This window comes from Rhipicephalus microplus, chromosome X (genome assembly GCF_043290135.1).
Source record: "Rhipicephalus microplus isolate Deutch F79 chromosome X, USDA_Rmic, whole genome shotgun sequence".
Taxonomy (NCBI): Eukaryota; Metazoa; Arthropoda; class Arachnida; order Ixodida; family Ixodidae; genus Rhipicephalus; species Rhipicephalus microplus.
The window spans coordinates 356,285,860-356,307,612 of record NC_134710.1 but is presented as its reverse complement, the minus strand read 5'-3'; the positions used below and the strand labels follow the sequence as shown (position 1 = coordinate 356,307,612).

The window sequence follows — 21,753 nt, the reverse complement described above, 5'->3', positions numbered from 1 at the left end:
CCTCCACCCCCAAAAGGGAAAGGTGAAACACCGCCTTCTTTTCAACCCAGGAAAGAGAGAAAAGGCACTCCCAGTTCGTCCCATGGCAAGAGAGAAAGCACTGCACAATGCGCACGACACAGCACAGCGCGAAGACGTTGGGTCTTACGTGTACATCTACTCTAGTCTGCTGAGGACTCATCAATAGGGTGTGCAGTGCCAGCAGGCCACGGCTGGTGGAAAACGGTGGCTTGCAGACACCACAGAGTACTTGTGAAATGTCCCCGCAGACGGATATCAGACGCTTCCCTTATTGTCCGGGGCACCTTCACGCACAAAGCAAGCAGCCTATAGATGGCGAACAGCTGTTCCTAATCTGTCAGTTGGTCAGGCATGTCCAAAGGGAAGAAATCAGGGTAGGCTCAGCCACAATGACTCATGCGTCCAAGCAGCGCCAAGCCAGGGAGGCCGCTCGTATCAGTACGCGCTGCAGCGAACACTTCGCGCGCATACCACGCAGAGTGCGGCCGAGCCGCCAAGCCATTCAGCATGCTAGGACCCCTGGCAGCAACGCCTCTATCATAAAGGGACGCTGCTTTCAGTATGCGCTCGCCGGTACCGGTGACACGACCTCGGTGACACGTCCTACAACAAGTAGGCCCGTCGTCCCCACTACAACGACGACGGCCCCACCCTCATCCACCGCTGAACCGGCTCCTACCATCGTCTAAAAGCACTCGACGGCGACGCAAACACCGCGCGCATTTTCACAACCGCCGGTTCCTGTCACCGTCACCAGAAGCACGACCACTGAGCTCGCTACCTCGACCTCGCAGCAACCTGACATCAAAACCAGTAATGACATCCTCACTGGGCTTGCTTCGGGACTTCACATGGTGCTCAGGGTCCTCCCAGTTGGCCCCCACGAGCGCAATCTGCGTTGTTCCCCTGCTCGACTTCGAGTCCATGGCTGAACGGTTTGGCCTCTCCCTGGACGAACCAACTGCATTTCGTGAGTTCTTCTCTGGCCATGTTGAAACGTGCACATCACTGTACTTCCGGCCTTTTTGATAGTAATCTCAGTCGACTGCATGTGGCATACGGGTCTTCGTCTTGCGCGCCCACGACTCGCAGTTTGAATGCACTTGTTTCCTCTACCTTTTTCTTGCCTCTTTTCTCCTCTCCTTTAATTCCAATTCCCTTATCCTCTGCGCAGAACTGTGGATGTGCCCTCATATAAGAGAGGCAGTAGCGGAACTGCGCTTATTTCTTCCTTTTTCCCTTTTCAAAGTTTCAAAGTCACTTCAGCCGAGGAGTCGACAGCCATGGCGCGCGCCCAGTTTGCATTAGGAAAAGAGTACAGAGTGCCTCCATTGTTCATCCTTTTTGTTTGCTACGCAAAGAAAACAAAAAAGGATGTTGCGGTTTCCCGGGCCACATATCTTATTCGGCTTTCTTTTGATATATTTACATGCACCGCAAAACAGTTCGCAGAAAATGACAGAGTTTTCAACTGTTCTGTCCATTCATTGATTGCTTTTCCCCACACTCGCTAACAGGCAATCCAGCGTGCTACTTTGGAAAAATATTTAAATGTACTACGCTGGCTGTCGTCAGGAGCTAGGACAAGTTTTTCTTATACTTGTATTTTGTTCTCCCGCTTGTGCACGCAACTTAAATTCAAGGCGTCCGCTGCACACTTGCATGTCCAACCGGTGCAGTATGTCCTGATTTCCTTAAGCATGGCTGCGCCATCAGAAAACCGTAATTTTGCTGCCACCATCTGCCCGAACGTTGGTTCTCGATAGGGGGGGGGGGGGGGGTTAATGATAACGCATTTGTTTTGTTTGTGAGTGAGCGAGCGATCGAGTAGCAAGACGAATGAATGCATCGTTTACCCTGCCACTCACTACGTCAAACCTTTGCGGCTCTTGGAGCAAACGATTAATGTAGATGCCGTTCAGTAGTGGGAATACACACGTCTTTTATACTGCTATGCTGCCCTTCGTCCTTCGTGCCGCGCTTTCACAGTCTTGTTTCACGCAATGTCTCCGATAAAATGCTTGCAAAGAGAGACACGAAAATCAGATACGAAGCCATCAGCTAGCGCATCTCATTATGGACATTAAAAAACAGCTCACGTAAAGGCTGAACATGCCCTTTTCACATCGCCGTATCAAGAACGCGAATCACATGCCGGCTTGGGGGCAAAAAAACGTATTGTTAGCTGTATACGAAAGTTTTTATGGAAAGAGAGGACAAGCTTGTACGATAAACGGCGATAAATATTAATGGTGAACGCAGTGGCCGTCTGTTTCACGGTGACGTAAAAGCGTGGGTTAAACATAAGTACTTGCAGGAAGGTTGTACACCATCACTATACTCAGCCTACTGATTTTTTTCTTTCCTAGCGCGTGCCCCTCCCAAAGGCACAACTTGGATTGCTGTATTATTCTAGGAGCAAACAACAGCATGAAGATAAGAACAACAGCATGAAGATAAGATAAGATAGTGCATGAAGATAAGAACGTGTAAACTTTGTGTGGCAACACTACCACCAAGCTAAAAGCTGACATGCAGAGAAAAGTAACTTCGCTACATCTTTAAAAGAATTATGGCTCTCTTCGATATCGCTGCGCTTTCTAAAGCAATCCTTTAAAATGGAGTGTTCGCCGTGGCACAAGTAACACATTGTGAGAGTGCACGGAGAAATCAGAAAGAGAAGTGCAATAGCGAACGACTTTTTCTCGTCTGTTGTCAGCGTTGGCGTGTATTTTTTTCACTATAAGTAAACACAATGAATTTGATTTAATTTGTGCGATTTAACGTTCCAGAACCACCACATGATTATGAGAGATGCCGCAGTGGAGGGCTCCGGAAATTTCTACCACCTGGGGTTCTTTAACGTGCACCCAAATCTGAGCACACGGGCCTACGACATTTCCGCCTCCATCGAAAATGCAGCCACCGCAGCCGGGATTCGATCCAGCGACCTGCGGTTCAGCAGCCGAGTACCTTAGCCACTAGACCACCATGGCGGGGCTATACGCAATGGATAAAATAATGTATTTTCAAGCCAGCCGGCTGGCTCTCTTATGCACTTAGGGTGGGTGGCAGGCGAAAGCGTATATAGTCTTTCATAGACTCTGCTTTTTATCACACGAACACCGCAAAAAAGAACTGCACGCCCAGTTCAGGCCGGTATGTTTTGGTTCCTAAAGTTTTTTTTTGTATCGTTCCGCCACCATCACCGCGGCTTTTTCGTCTGATGAGGCATATAAGGATTTCGCACAATAAACTATACCTAAGCAATTTTTACGTAGTGTGAGGGTGAGTAGCGAGACTAGATTGTTGTAACAGTCAAGCGGCGCAAAGCCTCTGCCAATTGTCACGCCTCTGCCTGCCACGGCGTTGAGCATTCAAACACCAATGTGCTTTATGACCGGCTTCCCCACAGCTCCACTGACGTATTTCCGTCGCGTATATGTGACTTTGCAAATTAGGCACTAACACATCACTAAGAAAGTTTTCAAAGAAAAAAGCTCGCTCAGCCAGAATCGAACCTATACGACCCCACCCTCCGCAACGCACGGTGCCAAACGCCTCGCCCACAAAGCGCATGTTCTTGAACGGGATAAAGCCTGTTTCACATGCGAGCGATTTTGCCTCGAGAGTGGAGCGGCAGCCCCCCCCCCCCCCCCCCCCGCGAGCCCAAAACAGGTTTCTACAGCGGTGAATGGACGATCTCGTAAATATCGGAAGTGTTGGAAAAATTCGCTCGCGGCAGACGCGGCAGAGCGACTAGTGACGCGGAGGACGCGTGACGCCAAGGGCGGAGTCGAGGAGCTGACGCGCGCGATGCGAGGACCTCGCTCCATAGAACAACTCGCTCCGACTGAGTAGCAGATGACATTCGCCCACTCTTCGGCTCACAAATGTCTCGCGCTGCCTTCAACTAGTTGCCCATTGCAGAAGTAACGAAACGTCATTTTCTTTGGGCCGTCAAGATAGAGGATATTTTCAACAATCACAAGAAGAGCAATCTTTAGGAAGACATTGCCGAGCTCCTTAAAGAATTCGCATTCTTCCATAAAGTAAGAGTCGTCGCTTGAACTGGCCGTGTTCACTGGTGAAGTCGAAGCACCGCTGTTTTCCTTTCGTTGCGCGAGACGAAGCTTCCAATGAAGTCACAATCGTGTGCAGTACTTTTTTTTATTTAATGATATTAATCTTAAGATTACTTTCTTTTTTTTGCATTTTCATCGAATGTTAACTCCCACGTAGATGAGCCGCATGGAAAGCCCGCCGTACTTCTCTGTTGCAGAAAATGTTGCTGGTTTAATAAAAGGCGAAATTTGGTGACACGTTGTATAGCTGAAAGGGTTCACACGAACGAGAGAGCAAGGACGGGCGCTACGGTGGTCGATTTGAGAAGTAGCATTCTACCCAGGACACTTGAAAGGAATTTCGTGATGTGGCTTAACAAGAAGGGGCGCGAAGCGTGCTGTCAAGCTTCGTGGAGATAAGGCATTCACCAGGGGTCTTTATTTTTGTTATCCACTTCAACAACACCTCTACTCTCACTAAAACCAAGGATCACTTGTCCGCATTCTCTGTGACGCTTTTCACGCGAGGAACAATTGCACTGCACAGCGCTCAAGTTTGCAGGCTGTCAGGTCCTGCCCCAATGGCCATCTGCTCACAGTGCCGGAATGCCTGACTGGCTGGGCAAAAAGAGATGCTCGGTCGCGAACACAACATACACTGCCTAGATGAAGAAGAACAGTTGTTGATTTCAGGCAGCAGTGCAGCAACACATGCCTAGGGACATGCACTTAAATTACATGGCCGGAGGCCACCAAGTAAATGTCATTGTGCTCCGACGGCAAAGCTGAGTCTGTTGCGTGAAATAATTTGATACTTCAAGGTTTTTCTGCTCACCACCGCAGTATCTATGGACGCGAATTCCCGCTAATGCAAGAATTGCTGTGTAGTCCCCTATCTGAGCCATGCACAAGTGCCACGGCCAAAGAACCATTGACATGTGGGGTGTAACGTCCCAAAACCACCATATGAATGTGAGAGATGCCGTAGGGGAGGGCTCCGGAAATTTCGACCACCTGGGGTTCTTTAACGTGCACACATATCTGAGCACACGGGCCTACGACATTTCCGCCTCCATCGTAAATGCAGCCGCCGCAACCGGGATTCGGTCCCGCGACCTGCGGGTCAACAGCCGAGTACTAGACCACGTGCACCGCGGCGGGGCGGCCAAAGAACCGTTAAAACGAGCGTATCACGTATAACATGCTACCTGCCGTTGGTGAAACTCTGCCTGAGGTGGTTTACTAAGTCATTGAACAACCTAAGAGGCTTTTTTTAGAGTGGAAACGTACAAATCCATGCGCCAGAAGAGATGTATATGATTCGGAAAATCTCGACTAAAAGTGTGTTCGCATATGCCACAGGGTGACCACAAAAACGGCCGAAGCTTACCACTAAGGCTTTTTATAATCTTCTATTTTGACTCGAGTTAACAAGTACAAAACTTTAGGTATAAATTTTGTGAGGTGTATATAGTGGAATGACAGAAACCTCGTTTGGCTTCCCAAAGCAAAATAGCTGAAAGCAAGAGCAATGAATCGGAGAAACATGGGAAGTGCTGCGCACAACACACTCCCAGCTCTTACGCATTCCCCTAGCTGGAACACCTGTCTAATAAAACCATACCAGCAAACTCTTTCTTCTACTTCTCCATGGCCAGTTATATGAACACGCAACAATAACCATACGTTAAAATGTCAGAACCGAACTAAAAGTGACTGCAAACGCTGTTCATTTGTGATAATATTCACGTTAAGCTTAGAGCAATCAGTGTAGAAATGCGTAAAAGTCCAGCGGCTATTGATGATGAACTTCGCAACACAAGGGTGCCGAAGGAAGGATACTTGGAGCAAAGCGTGCCTTTTATATACCCCTGAAAACAGCGGTTAATTGGTGTCTTCCGCGCGCAACGCTGCCCGCCAGAGCGGCGGGCGTCGCGCAGGAGCAGCGACGCATGTGAAACGAACACGCGTCCGCGCGTCCTCCCGCCGCTCATCGCCGCGACCGCCGCCGCTCGGTCGCTCGCATGTGAAACCGGCTTAACGGCGGGTTGCTCATGTGTACCCCATTTATCGCTGGCGATACTGAGAGCTCCGTGGCACTTTAGTGTGTTCTCGTTATCACTAGCGAGATGTACAAAGGTCGTGAAAAGCGGGCTTTAAATGTTGTGGTCCCATGTGTTTCAATGCGCGCGCGCCTCCACTGTCTTTACAGGGCGTGGTCACTCGTGCGCGCGCGCTTATTGTGCTTTCTACGTAAGCTTGCGTTACACAGATCATGAAGGTCACTTTCCTCACTGCAGCGGCCGTGTTCGCGAAAAAAGCGCGCACACACAAACAAGTTAGGATTGATTTGATTGATATGTGGGGTTTAACGTCCCAAAACCACCATATGATTATGAGAGACGCCGTAGTGGAGGGCTCCGAAAATTTCGACCACCTGGGGTTCTTTAACGTGCACCCAAATCTGAGTACACGGGCCTACAACATTTCCGCCTCCATCGGAAATGCAGCCGCCGCAGCCGGGATTTGAACCCGCGACCTGCGGGTCAGCAGACAAACAAGTTAGGATTGCGAGAGTTGTTAGTTCGTGCCCGTCTTTTGTATACATTTGAGTTGGTTTCCCGCGTCCTCCTGTGTGCTTGAACAGCATGCTTTAAGAGTGAACTGTGACTCCAGGCTCATCCTGTGTACGTTCTTTTCGTGCGTCCTTTCCGATTCAGCAGCCCACTGCAAGTTTTGAGTTACCTGCTGTTCTTCGTGCGACTTTACAGTTTGTGTGTGCACCATTCATTCCTTACCACTTGTGACAAAACAATGCACAGTAAACGTCAACCACCTCTGAATACACGTTTCACTTTTGTGTTATACTAGTTCCTAAGAGAGAGGAATCAGCAATATGTTTCTTTCTTCGTTTAATAATGGTACTGTTCAATATGAAGGTTCACACCAAATTAGCAAGAACTATTATCAGCGTGAGGTACTTTTACCTTAAATAAAATTTCGCATCGCCTAGCAACTGGCACAGCTGCTCTTATACTCGCTCGCCAAGCACGTGTGCCCAGCGCACACTTTTCTTCTGTGTCGATTCGTCTGGCATAGGATGCAATAACTTGGACGGGCGAGGGAATAAGTACAGATAGGGAGAGAAATAAATGAACCCAAAGCAAGAATTAGAAGGACAGACACAGAGTGAAAAAACATGGAAAGAAACAAACAAATTAGGAGATAGAAGAAAAACGTAGAGTAATACAAAATGAAAAAAAAAAGGTAACGAGAGAGGAACAAAGAAAGCGAGAGAGAAAGAGATGGAAGGAAAGAGGAAGCGAGAAGTAGAGAGAGAAAAAGTACAAAACTGTGTTTTCGTATTTTTCTATTAGAAGAAGCTACTGCAAAACCAGCTTTGTACCTCTTTTTTGTCTGCACAAAGAGGTACATAATAACAGACAACAAAGAAAACAAAAAAGAAAGACAAGAACAAGAGAAAAAGAAACAGAGGGTGAATAAATTAAAGAAACGAAAGAAAGAAAGTAATGAGTTGATTGATATGTGGGGTGTAACGTCTAAAAACCACCATATGATCATGAGAGACGCCGTAGTGGAGGTCCGAAATTTTCATCCACCTGCGGTTCATAAACGTGCGCCGAAATTTGAGCACACGGGCTTACAGCATTTTCACCTCCATCGAAAATGCAGACGCCGCAGCTGGATTTCAATGCCGTGACCTGCGGGCCGGCAGCCGAGTGCTTTAGCCCCTCGACCACTGCAGTGGGGCAGAAATAAAAGAAAGAAAGAGAGACAGAAATAAATAAATAAATAAACAAATAAATAACGAAATAAATAAATGAAAAAAGAAAGAAAGGAAGGAAGAGAGAAAAAAGAAAGTAAGAAAGACCGAAAGAAAGAAAGAAAGAGAGAAGGAAAGAAAGAAAGAAAGAAAGAGAGAAAAAAAGAAATAAAGAAAGAAAGTAGGCCGCCCAGCCACGTATAGTTCCTCCAAACTTAGAACGACTGATGCGAGGCAGCCTCAATTTTTAGGGCGAAGCATCTTAAGGGCGAGGCCTAATTGTGTGTTGTCCATTGTGACAGCTACATTATGTGGGGCAACGCTCGGGTAAAGTATGGTATAGTCAATCTGAGACACACACACGCACAAAATTAAAGGTTCAACAATATACTAATAATAATGTGGAGGAATGGCTGGACGATTTCGAACGTAATACTTGATTGGAACAATATTTACACCTGCAAGCGCAAACCCTTTCTAGTAAAGGTTGAATTCAGCGAAGACATTATGGACTTGAGAACTGTTACGTATTCGGCGGCTGGACGACAGCCGGCCCAGGAAAGAGACGACTCAAGCAGTGCCAGGAAGACAATCCCAGTTTATTCACCTTGCGGCGCGTTTTTAAGCGCTACGCAGCCAATCGCAGGTTGGCACGAAAGAAAAGAAAACAGCAAGATAACAGCAATCGGGCAATGTTATCAGAAAGCCCCGACGTAGAAAGAGGGCGAGCACTGCAAACGTTACAACTCGGCCAAAGCTACCCCTAGCGGAAGGCGTTCAAGAGGATGACGCTTCATGAACGGCTGGAGGTGGTAACAGGTAGCCAACACGTGGGCAGGTCTCCAAGCACAGCACTGACACGTTTCGCACGGTCATATTGTCTTTGTGCACGGCGTGGGCGAAGACCCTGAGGTGCATGGTGGCACTGGTCGTTGAAGTAGCCACCGCAGAAGGAAATGGAAATGGCATTGCGCGTCGTCTGGCTGGAACACGCCCGCGAAGGTTGGCATTAAAGGCCAAGAGGAGGCAATGTCGAGAACAGGCAATGTTCAGAACGGGCACCACTCGCCGAGTGTCGATTGGCTGCAGCACGGGAGTTGGCTGCAGGCGCCTGGAGCAGGGTTGATTTCGCCATCTGGTACGACAGGATCTGAAATGGCTGAGTGGACGAGCGGTAGAAACGCAGAAACTACGTCAAAAGCAACCTGGCGCCCAAGCTTAGAAAAGCCCGACAGTTGATTTCACTGGGAGCAGATAACGTGAAAGCCGAACACGATAAGGAAAAAAAAATATATACTTGCGCCAAGTTGCATGCACACAAAAGAAACAAGAAACACTTAATAGGTTCGGCTAAGGCAGTCCGCATTAGCATGGTGTTTGCCTTTCTTGTGCCGCACTGAGAAATCAAATTGCTGAAGTGCTAGACTCCAACGCATCAAGCGGCTGTTTTTGTTCGACATTTGATTTAACCACACTAAAGGTGAGTGATCAGTTTCAAAAACAAATGAGGAGCCTTTGAGGTAACACGACAGCTTTTCGAGAGCCCAGACCAAGCAAGCACATTCTTTTTCAGTTGTACTGTAGGCTTGCTCGCGTGATGTTAGTTTTCGACTGGCGTAGACAAGAGGATGTTCCTCGCCCTTTTTGTTCACTTGACTTAGAACAACGCCCATTCCGCGGTCACTGGCGTCACACTGAACTAAGAAGGGGAGAGAGTAATCTGGTGCCGCGAGGACCGGTTTGCTGACAAGAATCTTTTTGATCTCAGCAAAAGCATCTTTACGAGCCTTATTCCAACTTACAATAGTTGGCTCAGTTTTGCGCAGTGCGTCTGTGAGAGGACTAGCGATATTTGCGAAGTTGGGAATGTAGCTTCTGTAGTAGTCGGCTAAACCCAAAAAGGAACGCAAGTTAGTCTTTGTTTTCGGCAAAGGAAAGCTAGTGATTGCTTCAACTTTTATTTCGGAAGGACGTCGCTTCCCTTGGCCAACAACATGCCCCAAGTAGTGGACTTCAGAGCTCGCAAGACGACATTTGGCGAGTTTGAGAGTCAAGCCTGCCTCGTGTATTCGAAGGAATACCTGCTGCAGATGTTCCAAATGCTGTTGCCAGGTGCTCGAAAAAACAGCTATGTCGTCAAGGTACGGAACAGCGAACGACTCGGCTCCTTTGAGCACTTCATGCATTAACCTTGAAAATGCGAAGGGTGCATTCTTGAGGCCAAAAGTGAGCACAAGAGGGCGATATGTGCCTGTCGGTGTCATGAAAGTGGCGAGCTTACTGGCGTTTTCCGTTAGTGGCACTTGCCAGAAACCGCGTACCAAATCTAACGTAGAAACGTACCGTGCCGCGGACACTTTCTCGATCAAGCCCTCAACGTTTGGAATGGGAAACATCTTTGTTTTTGTTATCGCATTCAATTTTCGATAATCGATGCAGGGTCGCGGTTCCTTGCCTGGACTTTCTACAATAAACATAGGTGACACATATTCGCTTTCTCCTGGCACGATTAGACCCAGTGTCAACATGTTTTGAACACAATCGTTCAGGATCTTTTCGTGACGGGGGGAAAACCTGTGCATCCTGGTTCGGAAAGGTTGGTTGGATGTTAACTCAATGTCGTGCTCCACGAGATTTGTCCTGCCGGGAGTGGGACTAAACAAGTCTCTGAAGTTGCGCACAAGCAGTTCTAACTCCTTTCTTTGCTTGTCAGTTAGAGAAGCTTGTTTAGTGACAGATTGGACTATCTCTTCTGTTGATGGGGAAGAGCAGGGGCTTGGCACTTGGGGTAGAGGAACGTTGATCTCTTCAGGCTCGTTAAGGACAATGCTCAACGTCTCACTGCGTTCGATAAAAGGCTTCATTAGATTGCAGTGATATATCGTCACATCATTGCGTTTACCGGGCGTCGTTACCAAGTAATTGGTGTCGGAGAGCTTTTGTTTAATCGTGACCGGCCCATCCCATGCTACTTCCAGTTTATTTGCCTTTGACGACCGCAGAATCAGCACTTTATCGCCTTCCTTGAAGGTTCGTGTGCGTGCGGATCTGTCGTAGTACACCTTTGAGCGTTGCTGCGCTTCTGCCATGTTTATCTGCGCCAGTTCTTGCGATTCACGTAGGCGCTTCAACAAGGTCAGCACGTACTCGACAACTGATTTGTCTACGAACTTGTCTTCCCACTTTTCTTTCAACAACGTTAGCGGGGAGCGAAGCGCTCGACCGTAAACAAGTTCCGCCGGCGTGAACCCAGTCGCTTCGTGAGTGACGGAGCGCAGAGCAAAGAGCATCGCGGGAACAGCTTCGTCCCAGTCGGCGCCTTTCTCGAAACAGAGTGCACGCAGAATGCGCTTCATTACAGAGTGAAGTTTCTCGACTGAATTACTTTGCGGATGGTAGACTGAGCTGTGGTGAACGGATATGCCGCATTTCTTCAAGAACGTCGTGGTGAGCGCGCTTGTGAACACAGAACCTTGGTCGCATTGGATTTCACTAGGAAATCCAATTCTTGCAAAGACGCCGAGTAGCGCGTTTACAACTGCAGTGGAGCTTAATTCGGGTAATACCCGGGAACTTCGTAGCAGGGCAAATGAGTGTTAGCAAGTATTTGTTGCCCGCCGCTGTTACTGGTAATGGACCTACAATGTCGACAACTAATCTGCGAAAGGGTTCGCCAATCAAAGGCACTTGGACCAAAGGTGCTTTGAGTTTTTCGTTTGGCCGCCCCGTCCTTTGGCAAACGTTGCAGGAACGTACCCAGTTCTCCGATTCTTTGAAGCACATCGGCCAGTAGTAGTCGTTCAATAACCTGCTCTTGGTCTTGTTGATACCTAAATGGCCAGCCCAGCTATCGCTGTGAACCAAACCCAAAAGTGCGACTCGATACTTTTTGGGAACGACAAGCTGTTCAAAGGTTCTGCCTTTCTTGTTTTTGAATATTCTGTACAAAATGCCTTCTTTGACTATGAGCGACACGGCTCCTTTTTGTTTCCGTTTTGATTTTTCCCAGCACGTCTTCAGCGACTCGTCGTTTGCCTGCTCCATTTTGAGAGCGCTTTTGTCTAACTTTGCTAGAAGCTGAAAATTTTCACTGACTGGGTTTATCGCTTCACCTGGGAGCGCATTACCGACGGGAGTGCTGCTATCAAAGGCTGGCGCGACACAATTGGCGTCGACAGGAACAGTTTCGCTTGGTGCAGTAGCTTGTGTCGGTTCACTCTGGTCTGTAATTTCCGTGTTACGGGTAGCGCTGGTAGCTTGAGCTCTTGTTTGGGACCTCGTGACGACCATTACAGGGTTAGCATTAAGTTCCAGTCCTGCATTTTGGAAGTCCCTCATTGATCGGTTAGAAAAAATGTAGGGAATTTTCTGAGGAAGTTTATCGGAAACCGCAGCATCAGTTTCGAATGTGCCGAAGGCGCCCTTCATTTCGACTCTGGCTACCGGCAAACACTTCATGTCTGGCTCTAGTGCCTGGCGTACCCATACACATGAACCTGTTAAGTTCTCGGGCTTAACAAATGACGGGTGGACGATATCAAATGTTGCTCCTGTGTCGCGCAGAACGTTGCAACTGATGCCGTTCACCTTCATGTCATATGTGTAGGGCAAGAGTAAATCGCTCTCTTCGGTTAGCAAATTGACGGAAACTGCTGGCTGTCGGCAACCGACTGCGATGTGACCCGGTTGTTGGCATTTATAGCAGACCAGCGGTTGTTTTTCTTCGAACTTGGAACTTTTCGGTTCACTCGCGTTGGCTGCATGCCCTTGGGCTGGAACACTGTCGCCTGGTTTCCCTTGGTTAGTTTCTTTCGTTCCTTTCTGAAATTTCTTGAACGCTCCTGACGGCTTCTTTCTTTGTTCTTCCGAACTTTCCATTCTACGGGAACGGTACTCGTCCGCCAAGCTGGCTGCCGTTTGCAAAGTCTCTACGTTTGGCTTGTCCTGAATCCACAGCCGCATTTGGTCCGGAATGGACGCATAAAACTGCTCGAGCGCAAACAGTTCAATCAGACGTTGCTTGTCCTCGTATGCGTTGGCACTCTTAAGCCATTCCTCTAACAAGCTCATGGATTTGTAGGCGAATTCTGAAAATGACTCCCCTTGGCCACGCCTCGTGTTACGGAACTTCATCCTCAAGGCTTCTGTTGACAAGCTGTACCTTCGCCTCAAATGAAGTTTCACTTTTTCGTAATCATGAGCATCTTCATCTGGCATTCTCGCGATTACATCGGCTGCCTCATTTGGAAGTAATGTCAACAGGCGTTGCGACCAAGTCTCTTTTGCAAGTGCAGCTCTTGTACACGTCCTCTCAAAGTTGACGAGATACAAAGTGATGTCACTGCCAGCCTTGAAAGGTTGCATGTATCCTCGCATATCGAAACTGTCATTGCGTTCAAGGTTATGCAGTTGCATCTCTTTTAACTTCAGTTCTACTTCTCGTTCTTTGAGCTTTTCCGAGACTGCCCTCCAACACTCCTCGACTTCGTCGTCGTTTGCTCCGCATTTGGATATCGCTTCGATAATTGCAGGCTTCCGCATAGACTTCTGTACAGGGATACCGAGCTCTTCAGCTAGCAGCACTAGGTTGGGTTTCGTTAACGACGTGAGGATCATGACTGCAGTTAACAAGTGCTACCCTGATATGTACTACTATTTAGCAAAGTCAACAACAAATACAAAAGAACCTCGACTACCAAGTAAATGCTGCTAATGCTCCCAATGAAGTCAAGCAAGCCGTGCTCTCACCAAACCGGACGCCAAGGCCGCCTTCGACGTGCGCTCCATACCGCCGCCACCGCTGCCACCAGCTGTTACGTATTCGGCGGCTGGACGACAGCCGGCCCAGGAAAGAGACGACTCAAGCAGTGCCAGGAAGACAATCCCAGTTTATTCACCTTGCGGCGCGTTTTTAAGCGCTACGCAGCCAATCGCAGGTTGGCACGAAAGAAAAGAAAACAGCAAGATAACAGCAATCGGGCAATGTTATCAGAAAGCCCCGACGTAGAAAGAGGGCGAGCACTGCAAACGTTACAGAACCTAGCTTCGTCATGGACAACTTACGTTACTTTAGGCCACTTTAGATCACTTTATATCGCTCAATTTCCACAAAATGGAGCAATGCTCGGCTAACACAAGGTTACTCGCCTATACGATATCCAGAGCTTCAGCCACTCGTCATGATTCACTGCGCGAAAATGTGTAGTTTCTTTTTTTTTAACCTTTAAACGTGTTTGTTTATAATTCCAGCTTCAGAGTAATCATTGACGTAATCATCCCCCCCCCCTCGTCGAACAAATGCCGCATGCGCGGCATTTGTTTGACGGGGGGAGGGGGAGAATGATGACGTCAATTGGTGAGCACTCTTTCTAAGCGACTTGAAGGGGTTTACTCAAGCACAGCGTACAATTACCTCACATGATAGTAAAGCGACAGTAAGCATTGATAAAAAAAACTACAGAACGAGGCCGAAGAGCTTAGATAAAACACTTTATCGCTTTTTTTGACATAGCGAATTTTAGGTAAAGTAATCCACTCGGGTCTCGCCTTGCCGCGCTTAGCGTCTCTTTCAAATTTCGCAGCTCGTGTCTGGCAAAACACCTTTTTAATTATTGGCATATCTAAGTAACAAGATACGAGCGCACAATGGCACGGATGAATAGAGGTACACCAAAAGGACACATGTTCGCGTCCTTGTTCAACAGTATCATGTTACAGAGCTCTAAACAAAAATAACCAGTCGAGTTGTTTACGCCTAAAGAGTCATGCCGCCAAGCTGTAATATAAACTTTTTATGCAAAATTATCGCTGTTCATGTGTATATACGTCACCCTGTTCTTTACGACAGATGCGCGCAGAATGGACTGCCAACAAAGTTTAGTAGTACATTATTTCCTTCTGTGACCTCAAAATGGCACTTTTGTGCCAGTTGGTTTCCATGACATGATCCGGAAGCTATTCAGATAGGGTCAAGTATGCACGCCCCCCAGACTGGAAACATCTGAAGACGACTACCCGTTTCTTCATCGATTACTTGTTCTATAGAGCAGAAGGTGGTCTACACGTGATAGACGTTAGTTCGAACGTCGCAAGTTTGTTTCACAGCGAAAACTGTATATGGCTTGCCGAATCGAAAACTCATTCGCCACGAGTAACGCTGAACGTCTCCATTGGCTGCTCCGTCAGTTACGCCGTTCTCTGCGTCACATCCAAGTGCGCGTGCCATTAGGAGCACAGCCAGAGAGGTCGTTCCCCTCTGCGCCGCCGTGCCACCGAGCACGCGTTTTCATCAGCAGGACATTGAAAAATGGGAAAACGAAGAAAAAGAAAAAAAGTGCATCGTGGTTTATTCGTAAAGGTCACTTGAACAGCGCTTCACATAGATGGGCAGTGGGATAGAAAAGAACGCGGAAGAGACGAGAGATACTTATAGAAAGAAATATATATTTTGGCCCCTGCATGCCTGTGTGCGCATGCGCGGACAGGGCGGAGACGAGCAAAACAGCGTCAACGAAGCCATGACGTAAATGTCTTCACCCCGACGCCCGCTTTCAGCGGAAGTTTTTTGAGTGGCTTTAGCTGTGACGTCTGCAACCACCTGTGGCCGCAAGTTTCAGCTTTGCTGGTTAACCATCTCCACGGAGTGCTTCAGTTGTAATTTTTAATTGCGATAGAAATTATATAGACACTCTCGGCTGGATTTTGCTGCCAGCGTCGGCGACCGCCGTCATTCACCGTACGGGTATACGTATGTATATATATGAGAACGTAATAAGAAAGTATGTAGAAAAAAACTCAAGCACCCAGAATCTAACGTCCGACCTCTTGGTTGTGAGTGACATTCTTCGCTTGACATTCCAATTTGTTGCTATCGCATTCATTGCTTCGCTTCTACGGCAACGCTGTGACTTTTTTCTTAATCATATATTTTCACAACAATCAATTTTAGTCAACAAGCTGGCACATTTACGGCCACTGCGTTTCCCGCTGTGTTAGTCTAAACGCGACATACCCCTAAAGCCACGCACGTGCTTTAACGACCTTTCGCTGATGACTTTCGCTTTCTATAGTTTGCGTTACACTTCTTGTAGCACTTCATTTAGGACCAATAACCATTGCTTGTTTCAAGGCGTATCTATTGCGTTACGGAGAAACTACAATAAAAACGACAGACACTTCATCTGATATAACACGCATAAAAACACAATCATGTTAGACACTGAGTGAAGCGTGGAGTTCGCACGAATAATCCCGTGCTATAAAAAGCGCCATTTATTTGCGCCGTTTGCTTCTTTCTGTGGCTGCCAAAGGTTCCAGCCACTGCTCTGTTCGTTTCGAGCCGGCGGCTGACACGCATCTCTCCATTGCTGTAGCTGATGCGTTGTTTGCTTCTGCCGCAGCTTCTCCATCACCGAGCTTCCCCGTGTGAAATGAAGAAAGTTTGGCCAGGAGCTCAAGTCTGATCTGATTAGGAACCGATGGCGCCCTCCGGAAATTGCGTTCGCACACAACATTGGCCCCTTCTACTTCGAGTTTCCTTGCATTCTATTCAGCCGAAGACCAGAATAAAAGGAAGGTCTGGAGGGACATTTCGAAGTAGAATAACAAGGAAACGTTCGGCGCCTGGCAGATAATGGAAAGAATTGTGACACATTCGAAAAGTGGAGTAGTTTAGAGAACTGGGCAGTGTTTAAAGGCAGCGAGAGAGCTTCGCAGCTGGATTGATGTTGTGTCAGATGCTGCCAAAATGACGTACCAGCCGTGTTTCTCGGCTGTCGTCTCGTGAACAGCATCGGAGACAACGCTCCTCGTGGTTGTTCTGAAATGCGTTTTTTTTTATTCTTCTCGGCAAAGTGCCTATGAAACCTTTGGGCTCCTTTCTGCTGCCTACGTGTATACAACTGCATATTTCTCTTGAATGGTGATGAGTACGACTGGCACACACCATTCAAAAGCTACAGCCATTGCACGTTACCTGTAGCGCAGAAAAAATGAAGCTGACTGCGTGGTGCCTGCAGAGGCGTGCATATTGACAAAAATATGGGCATCTAATAAATGAACGATAGTGCATGGAGTAATGGCTTTTGTGCTGCACCTACACTACACGCTGGTGCTACACGCAATGACGTGTGCGCCTGAGCAACGTGACGTTGACGCTGCACGATGAACGCTACCAGGCTGGTTCTGTGGAAATACCTGTATTTAATAATAAATACAGGTATTTCTTACAGTACAGGTATTTATACAGGTATAATACCTTATAAATAATAATAATAAAAAGTGGTTGACCGTCATTTATTGAAACCAACGACGATGGTCTACCACCACGTGGCGCCCGCTAGGGTAACTTTATATATATTATAATTATTCGTTTAACTAAGATCAATCATGAAAACCCTAATTTAAGTTTAGGGCAAAATGTGTTTTGTTGGCATTCCAAAACGACCGATGTCATTTCTCGTGGAAACATAGAAGCAGCATTTTGTGTTTTTTTCTTGTTTTGCTGGCGTCAGTTCGTACCATAGTGGCCACTCGCAGCGCTGACTGATGCTCCCGAGTTTAAATGCACATATATACCTTAAAAAGTGGATGGAGGCAGGACTGCTGCGGTAGCTCAACGGTGGAGCATCGGAAGCGTTATTTGAAGGTCGCAAGTTAGGTGCCTGCTGGTGGCATGCTATTTTTTCGCCTGCTTTTTTTTTCTTCGCACTTACATAACAGTTACTCATAACACCATCTCCTATATTTTCCTTGGTATCATTTTCTGTTAGTTCTCATTAACATTGCGTCTAACAGAGAAAACAAACCCTTACATTTACACTTCTTTGTCGCGCGAAAATGAAGGCAAGGCAAACAGATAAGCCACATGCGCGTGCAATTTGCTGCTTTGCTCCAAGGGAAAGAGAATATTGTTGGAACAGGTGGCGGTAACCACTTTATGAAATTTCCGGCAAATTAGTGGCCTGGGCCTTGGCCACCCATTCAAACATTCACTTATTTTATAAATTTATGAACGTGTTTCGTGCACTTCATAGCCACGATTGATTATATTACGAATTAATTAGGCAAAATCCATGACCCTTGATTTCTACTACCTATAGCATGGTTTATGTGGACTCTCGATTTACAAAAAAAAAGTTGCTCGAAGTGTCAAGCTGTATACTTTTAGCTTGGTACTTTTAGCGACGTTCATTTAGAGTCACAATAACACACGCCACGGCGCTCGCATTTTAATTGAGGCGAAATCCTTGAAGCCTGTGTATTTAGTTCTCAAAAAGGGTTCTAGCGATGTGCTAACAGTACGCATACAAAAACACTTAGGCATTTAAGAACTAAAGAGCGAACACACCGGGCTTCTGGCCGTGGTGTGCATTTTCTTCATGACTCGTATAGGCTTCATTTATTCTGCTATATATACGGTCGAAAACCGCCACGGTGGACCAGTGGCTAAGGCACTCGGTTGCTGACCCGCAGGTCGTGCGATCAAATTCCGGGGAACGGCAGCTGCATTTTCAATGAAGGTGAAGGGGCTGGAGGCCCGTGTACCTCGATTTAGGTGCAACTTTAGGAGGACCACACAGTCGAAATTTTTTGAGCCCTTCATTACAGCGTCTCTCATAATTATGGGGCGAATCCACATGTATATGACACACGTTTTGGGACGGTAAACCCAAACACTTATTATATATCACACTCGAAATATTCGAAAGTCGTTAGAACAACGCCATTTTGCAGTTGACATTGTATCTTTGCCGTTCATATCTACATCGACATAATTTTAGTCATTTGGAAACAAGGTGTGCCTGAAAAAACGATAAGATATTGAGGTGCTTGCTAATGTTCGAAGGAATGCGAATTCATGTTATTCAGAGCAGCTGGGCCAGGGATCTTCACGAGTGGAAGCCCCTACGGCACTGCTAATCGGTTCCTGTCAAACAAGATTGATCTGTATTCGCCATTAAAACGCCCATAAGACGCACCGTGCTATGAGGGAGTGCAAAAAGAAGAACTTCTTAATGATAACTGCCATCTAAGTAAATAATGGCACTCTCTTATCCACGAGGAAGACGAAGAGCTGCTGCAACTACATCATTTGTGATGTACGCGGCTATGATCAGAGAATTTAATTTACGTGAGGGCTCCCGCGAAAGTCAGTCTGTCACTTAGCTGAGCACAGTTCTTGAGTTTGTGCTAAATTGGTTCCGTTCTCCTGGCAAGTCTCTGTGAGGCGGCCCAGATGCAGATGTCTCTGGCGCAAGGTCTTCTCAAGAGCAATTTTTCACAGGGCGTAATGGCCGCCAGCGTTCAGTGAGCACTCAGGAACATATTTGCTCAAGTTTAGTTTGTGGTATTCAACCTCTCGTTCAATTTCATGAGTCGCGTCAGCAGAGCCTCGTACTGAAAGGTAGTGTCCTCTAAATTGGGACCCAAAAATGTCTTCTCCATTAAGTTGCCTGTAAGATGAAGCAGACTTTTTACTTTACGCACGTACTTGTCGTAGTGTTCGGTGAACTCGCTTATGATGACCGCTACCAAGTCCAGCGGGCACGGGGGATTGTCCTGCATGCAGGCTTCTACCGCACTGCAGACGGCGACCCTGATAGTCTCGTGTTCCAATTTTCGCTTATAGTCCTGGTAGTCGTTCAAGAATGCTTCTGCGAGTAGCGGCTCGTTGAGGAACGGTTCCTTTATGAGTAGCGACTGTATGGAGAGCAGCAGGTCGCTTATTGTCTGAACCGGGCTTCATGCTGGCCCTATCTCTGTACCTAGAATGCTGAGGCAGACCTGCGAGTCAGAGACACACAAAAAAGAAGAAGAAAAGCTGCCAATCATAGCCCTATGAAAAACAAAAGTTCAGCTTTAGAGGACGTGTATTACTCCACAAGGCTCGAAGATGCAGATTCGATTCCCTGCCACTGCATGAGCGCTTTAGATGGAAGTGGAATGAGCGAACGATCTACTAAGTTGATGATATGTGGGGCTTAACGTCCCAAAGCCATCATATGATTATCAGAGACGCCGTAGTGGAGGGCTCCGGAAATTTTCACCACCTGGGGTTCTGTAACGTGCAGCCAAATCCGAGCACACGAGCCTACAGCATTTCCGCCTCCACCGGAAATGCAGCCGCCACAGCAGGGATTCGATCCTGCAACCTGTGGGTCAGCACACGAGTACCTTAGCCACTACACGACTGCGGTGGGGCAACGATTTACGATATCATTTCCAGTGTGAGAAAAAAAATACACAATTAACTATGAGAATACCGTTTCCCGGTGAGCCCGTATTCACTTTCCGCAGACAAGCTGATGTTGAGAGGCTTACTTTTCCGCAAGCGTAGAGATTCGGGTTGAATCGGACGCGACCAGCATCCTTGGTTAGCAGGCGCACGAGAGGCGGCTTTATCGGGTAACTTGGTGAGCACTTCACGAAGAAGTGGAAGAAGCCGTCCTCGTAGGGCGTACCCGGCAGCCCGACCACGACAGCGTGCAGCTTGCTCAAGTCCTCCTCGGGGAAGACGTATATCCGAGGCAGGGGTTTGTGCTTGATGTCCTTGATGTCCCGCACGAACCTATGCAGGCTAGCGGTCGACGGCGTCTTGTCCTCAATCACTTTCGGGTCCCAGCGGGAAGCGCGCATCGTGGATGCCTAACACACAGCAACCACGTCTTGAAGCGCTAGTCTTCCTCTCTTATTCGTCGTCCATTGGCAGGGGATGAGTATAAGAATAAATATAATTAACCGACAGTGGGACCTCGCACTGATGTGAGACACGTATGATGGTTAGCCGCTGATCTTGGTTCTGATCTTGTTGACCTTCTCTTGTGGCTCATACCCACTGAGGAGAATTGGCCAAGATTGATTGATTGATACGTGGGGTTCAACGTCCCAAAACCACCATATCATTATGAGAGACGCCGTAGTGGAGGTCTCGGAAAATTTTGACCACCTGGGGTTCCTTAACGTGCACCCAAATTTGAGCACACAGGCCTACAGCTTCCGCCTTCATCGTAAATGCAGCCGCTGCATCCTGGATTCGATCCCGTGACATCAGTGACAGCAGCCGAGTACCATAGCCACTAGACCACTGCGGTGGGGAGAATTGGCCAAGTATCTTGTGGGGTAAAAAATCTTATGAGGTTCTAGGGTAACGGAGGTCATAAAATTAAAGCATTAAAATCTTTGTATTGAAATTTTGATGCTCGCTCAAATGTACAAAATAATGGCCTTCTCATTATTAATGAATAATAAAATAAACTGAACACCCTAATTAAAACACAAATAAAAACGATACAACTTATGCATGTGTCGACACAGAAGGGTAATATCAATTAGTTTGTTTGTCTTTTGGTTTTCTTAAGAGAATTCCACACGCACAGCCATGCAAACTTCGGAAATAGCGAACACAGAAAGAGAGGCTCTAAAGGACAGAATCACGCGCACAGATAGACGTGATGAAAGGGTTCTTGTTGTTTTTTTTTTTTGTTCTTTTTCACTTTTAAACTGTGGCTAACCCACACTGGGTGCGGGGGGGGGGGGGAAATGGCTTGGGGTACATTTGAGTGGTTTCATGAATTTATACAAAACTAAAAATCATTGTATGCTGAAAATTTTAAGCGTAATAAAACGTCTAAAACAGAGGTTTTAGCACAAATATTAGTAATAAATAATAAAAATGCAGAAATAAATGAATAAAACCTTAATTTTATGTTGGTAGTAACTGCTGTAAACGTACGTATCTGCGCTATACTCCTGACTCACCTCAATACATAATGAAGTTAATGATATTTTAATAACAACGCAAATTACTTTCCCATCACACCTCAAATAGTTTAATACAAAAGCCCATGCAGTATCTCAACAAAGAGTGCTAATACCTCAGATTCT

At 47.0% G+C, this 21,753-nt stretch overlaps 1 protein-coding gene across 1 annotated transcript; it reads right to left on the bottom strand.

The window, feature by feature from the left end:
- Positions 1 to 746: 746 nt before the first annotated feature.
- Positions 747 to 20,505, bottom strand: LOC119161984 (ubiquitin-conjugating enzyme E2 Z). The gene is made up of 3 exons (XM_075876722.1): positions 20,191 to 20,505; positions 19,361 to 19,569; positions 747 to 969 (listed from the first exon to the last, which is right to left on the bottom strand). The coding sequence occupies exons 1-3, from the start codon at positions 20,503 to 20,505 to the stop codon at positions 747 to 749; spliced, it is 747 nt and encodes a 248-aa protein (XP_075732837.1).
- Positions 20,506 to 21,753: the final 1,248 nt, after the last annotated feature.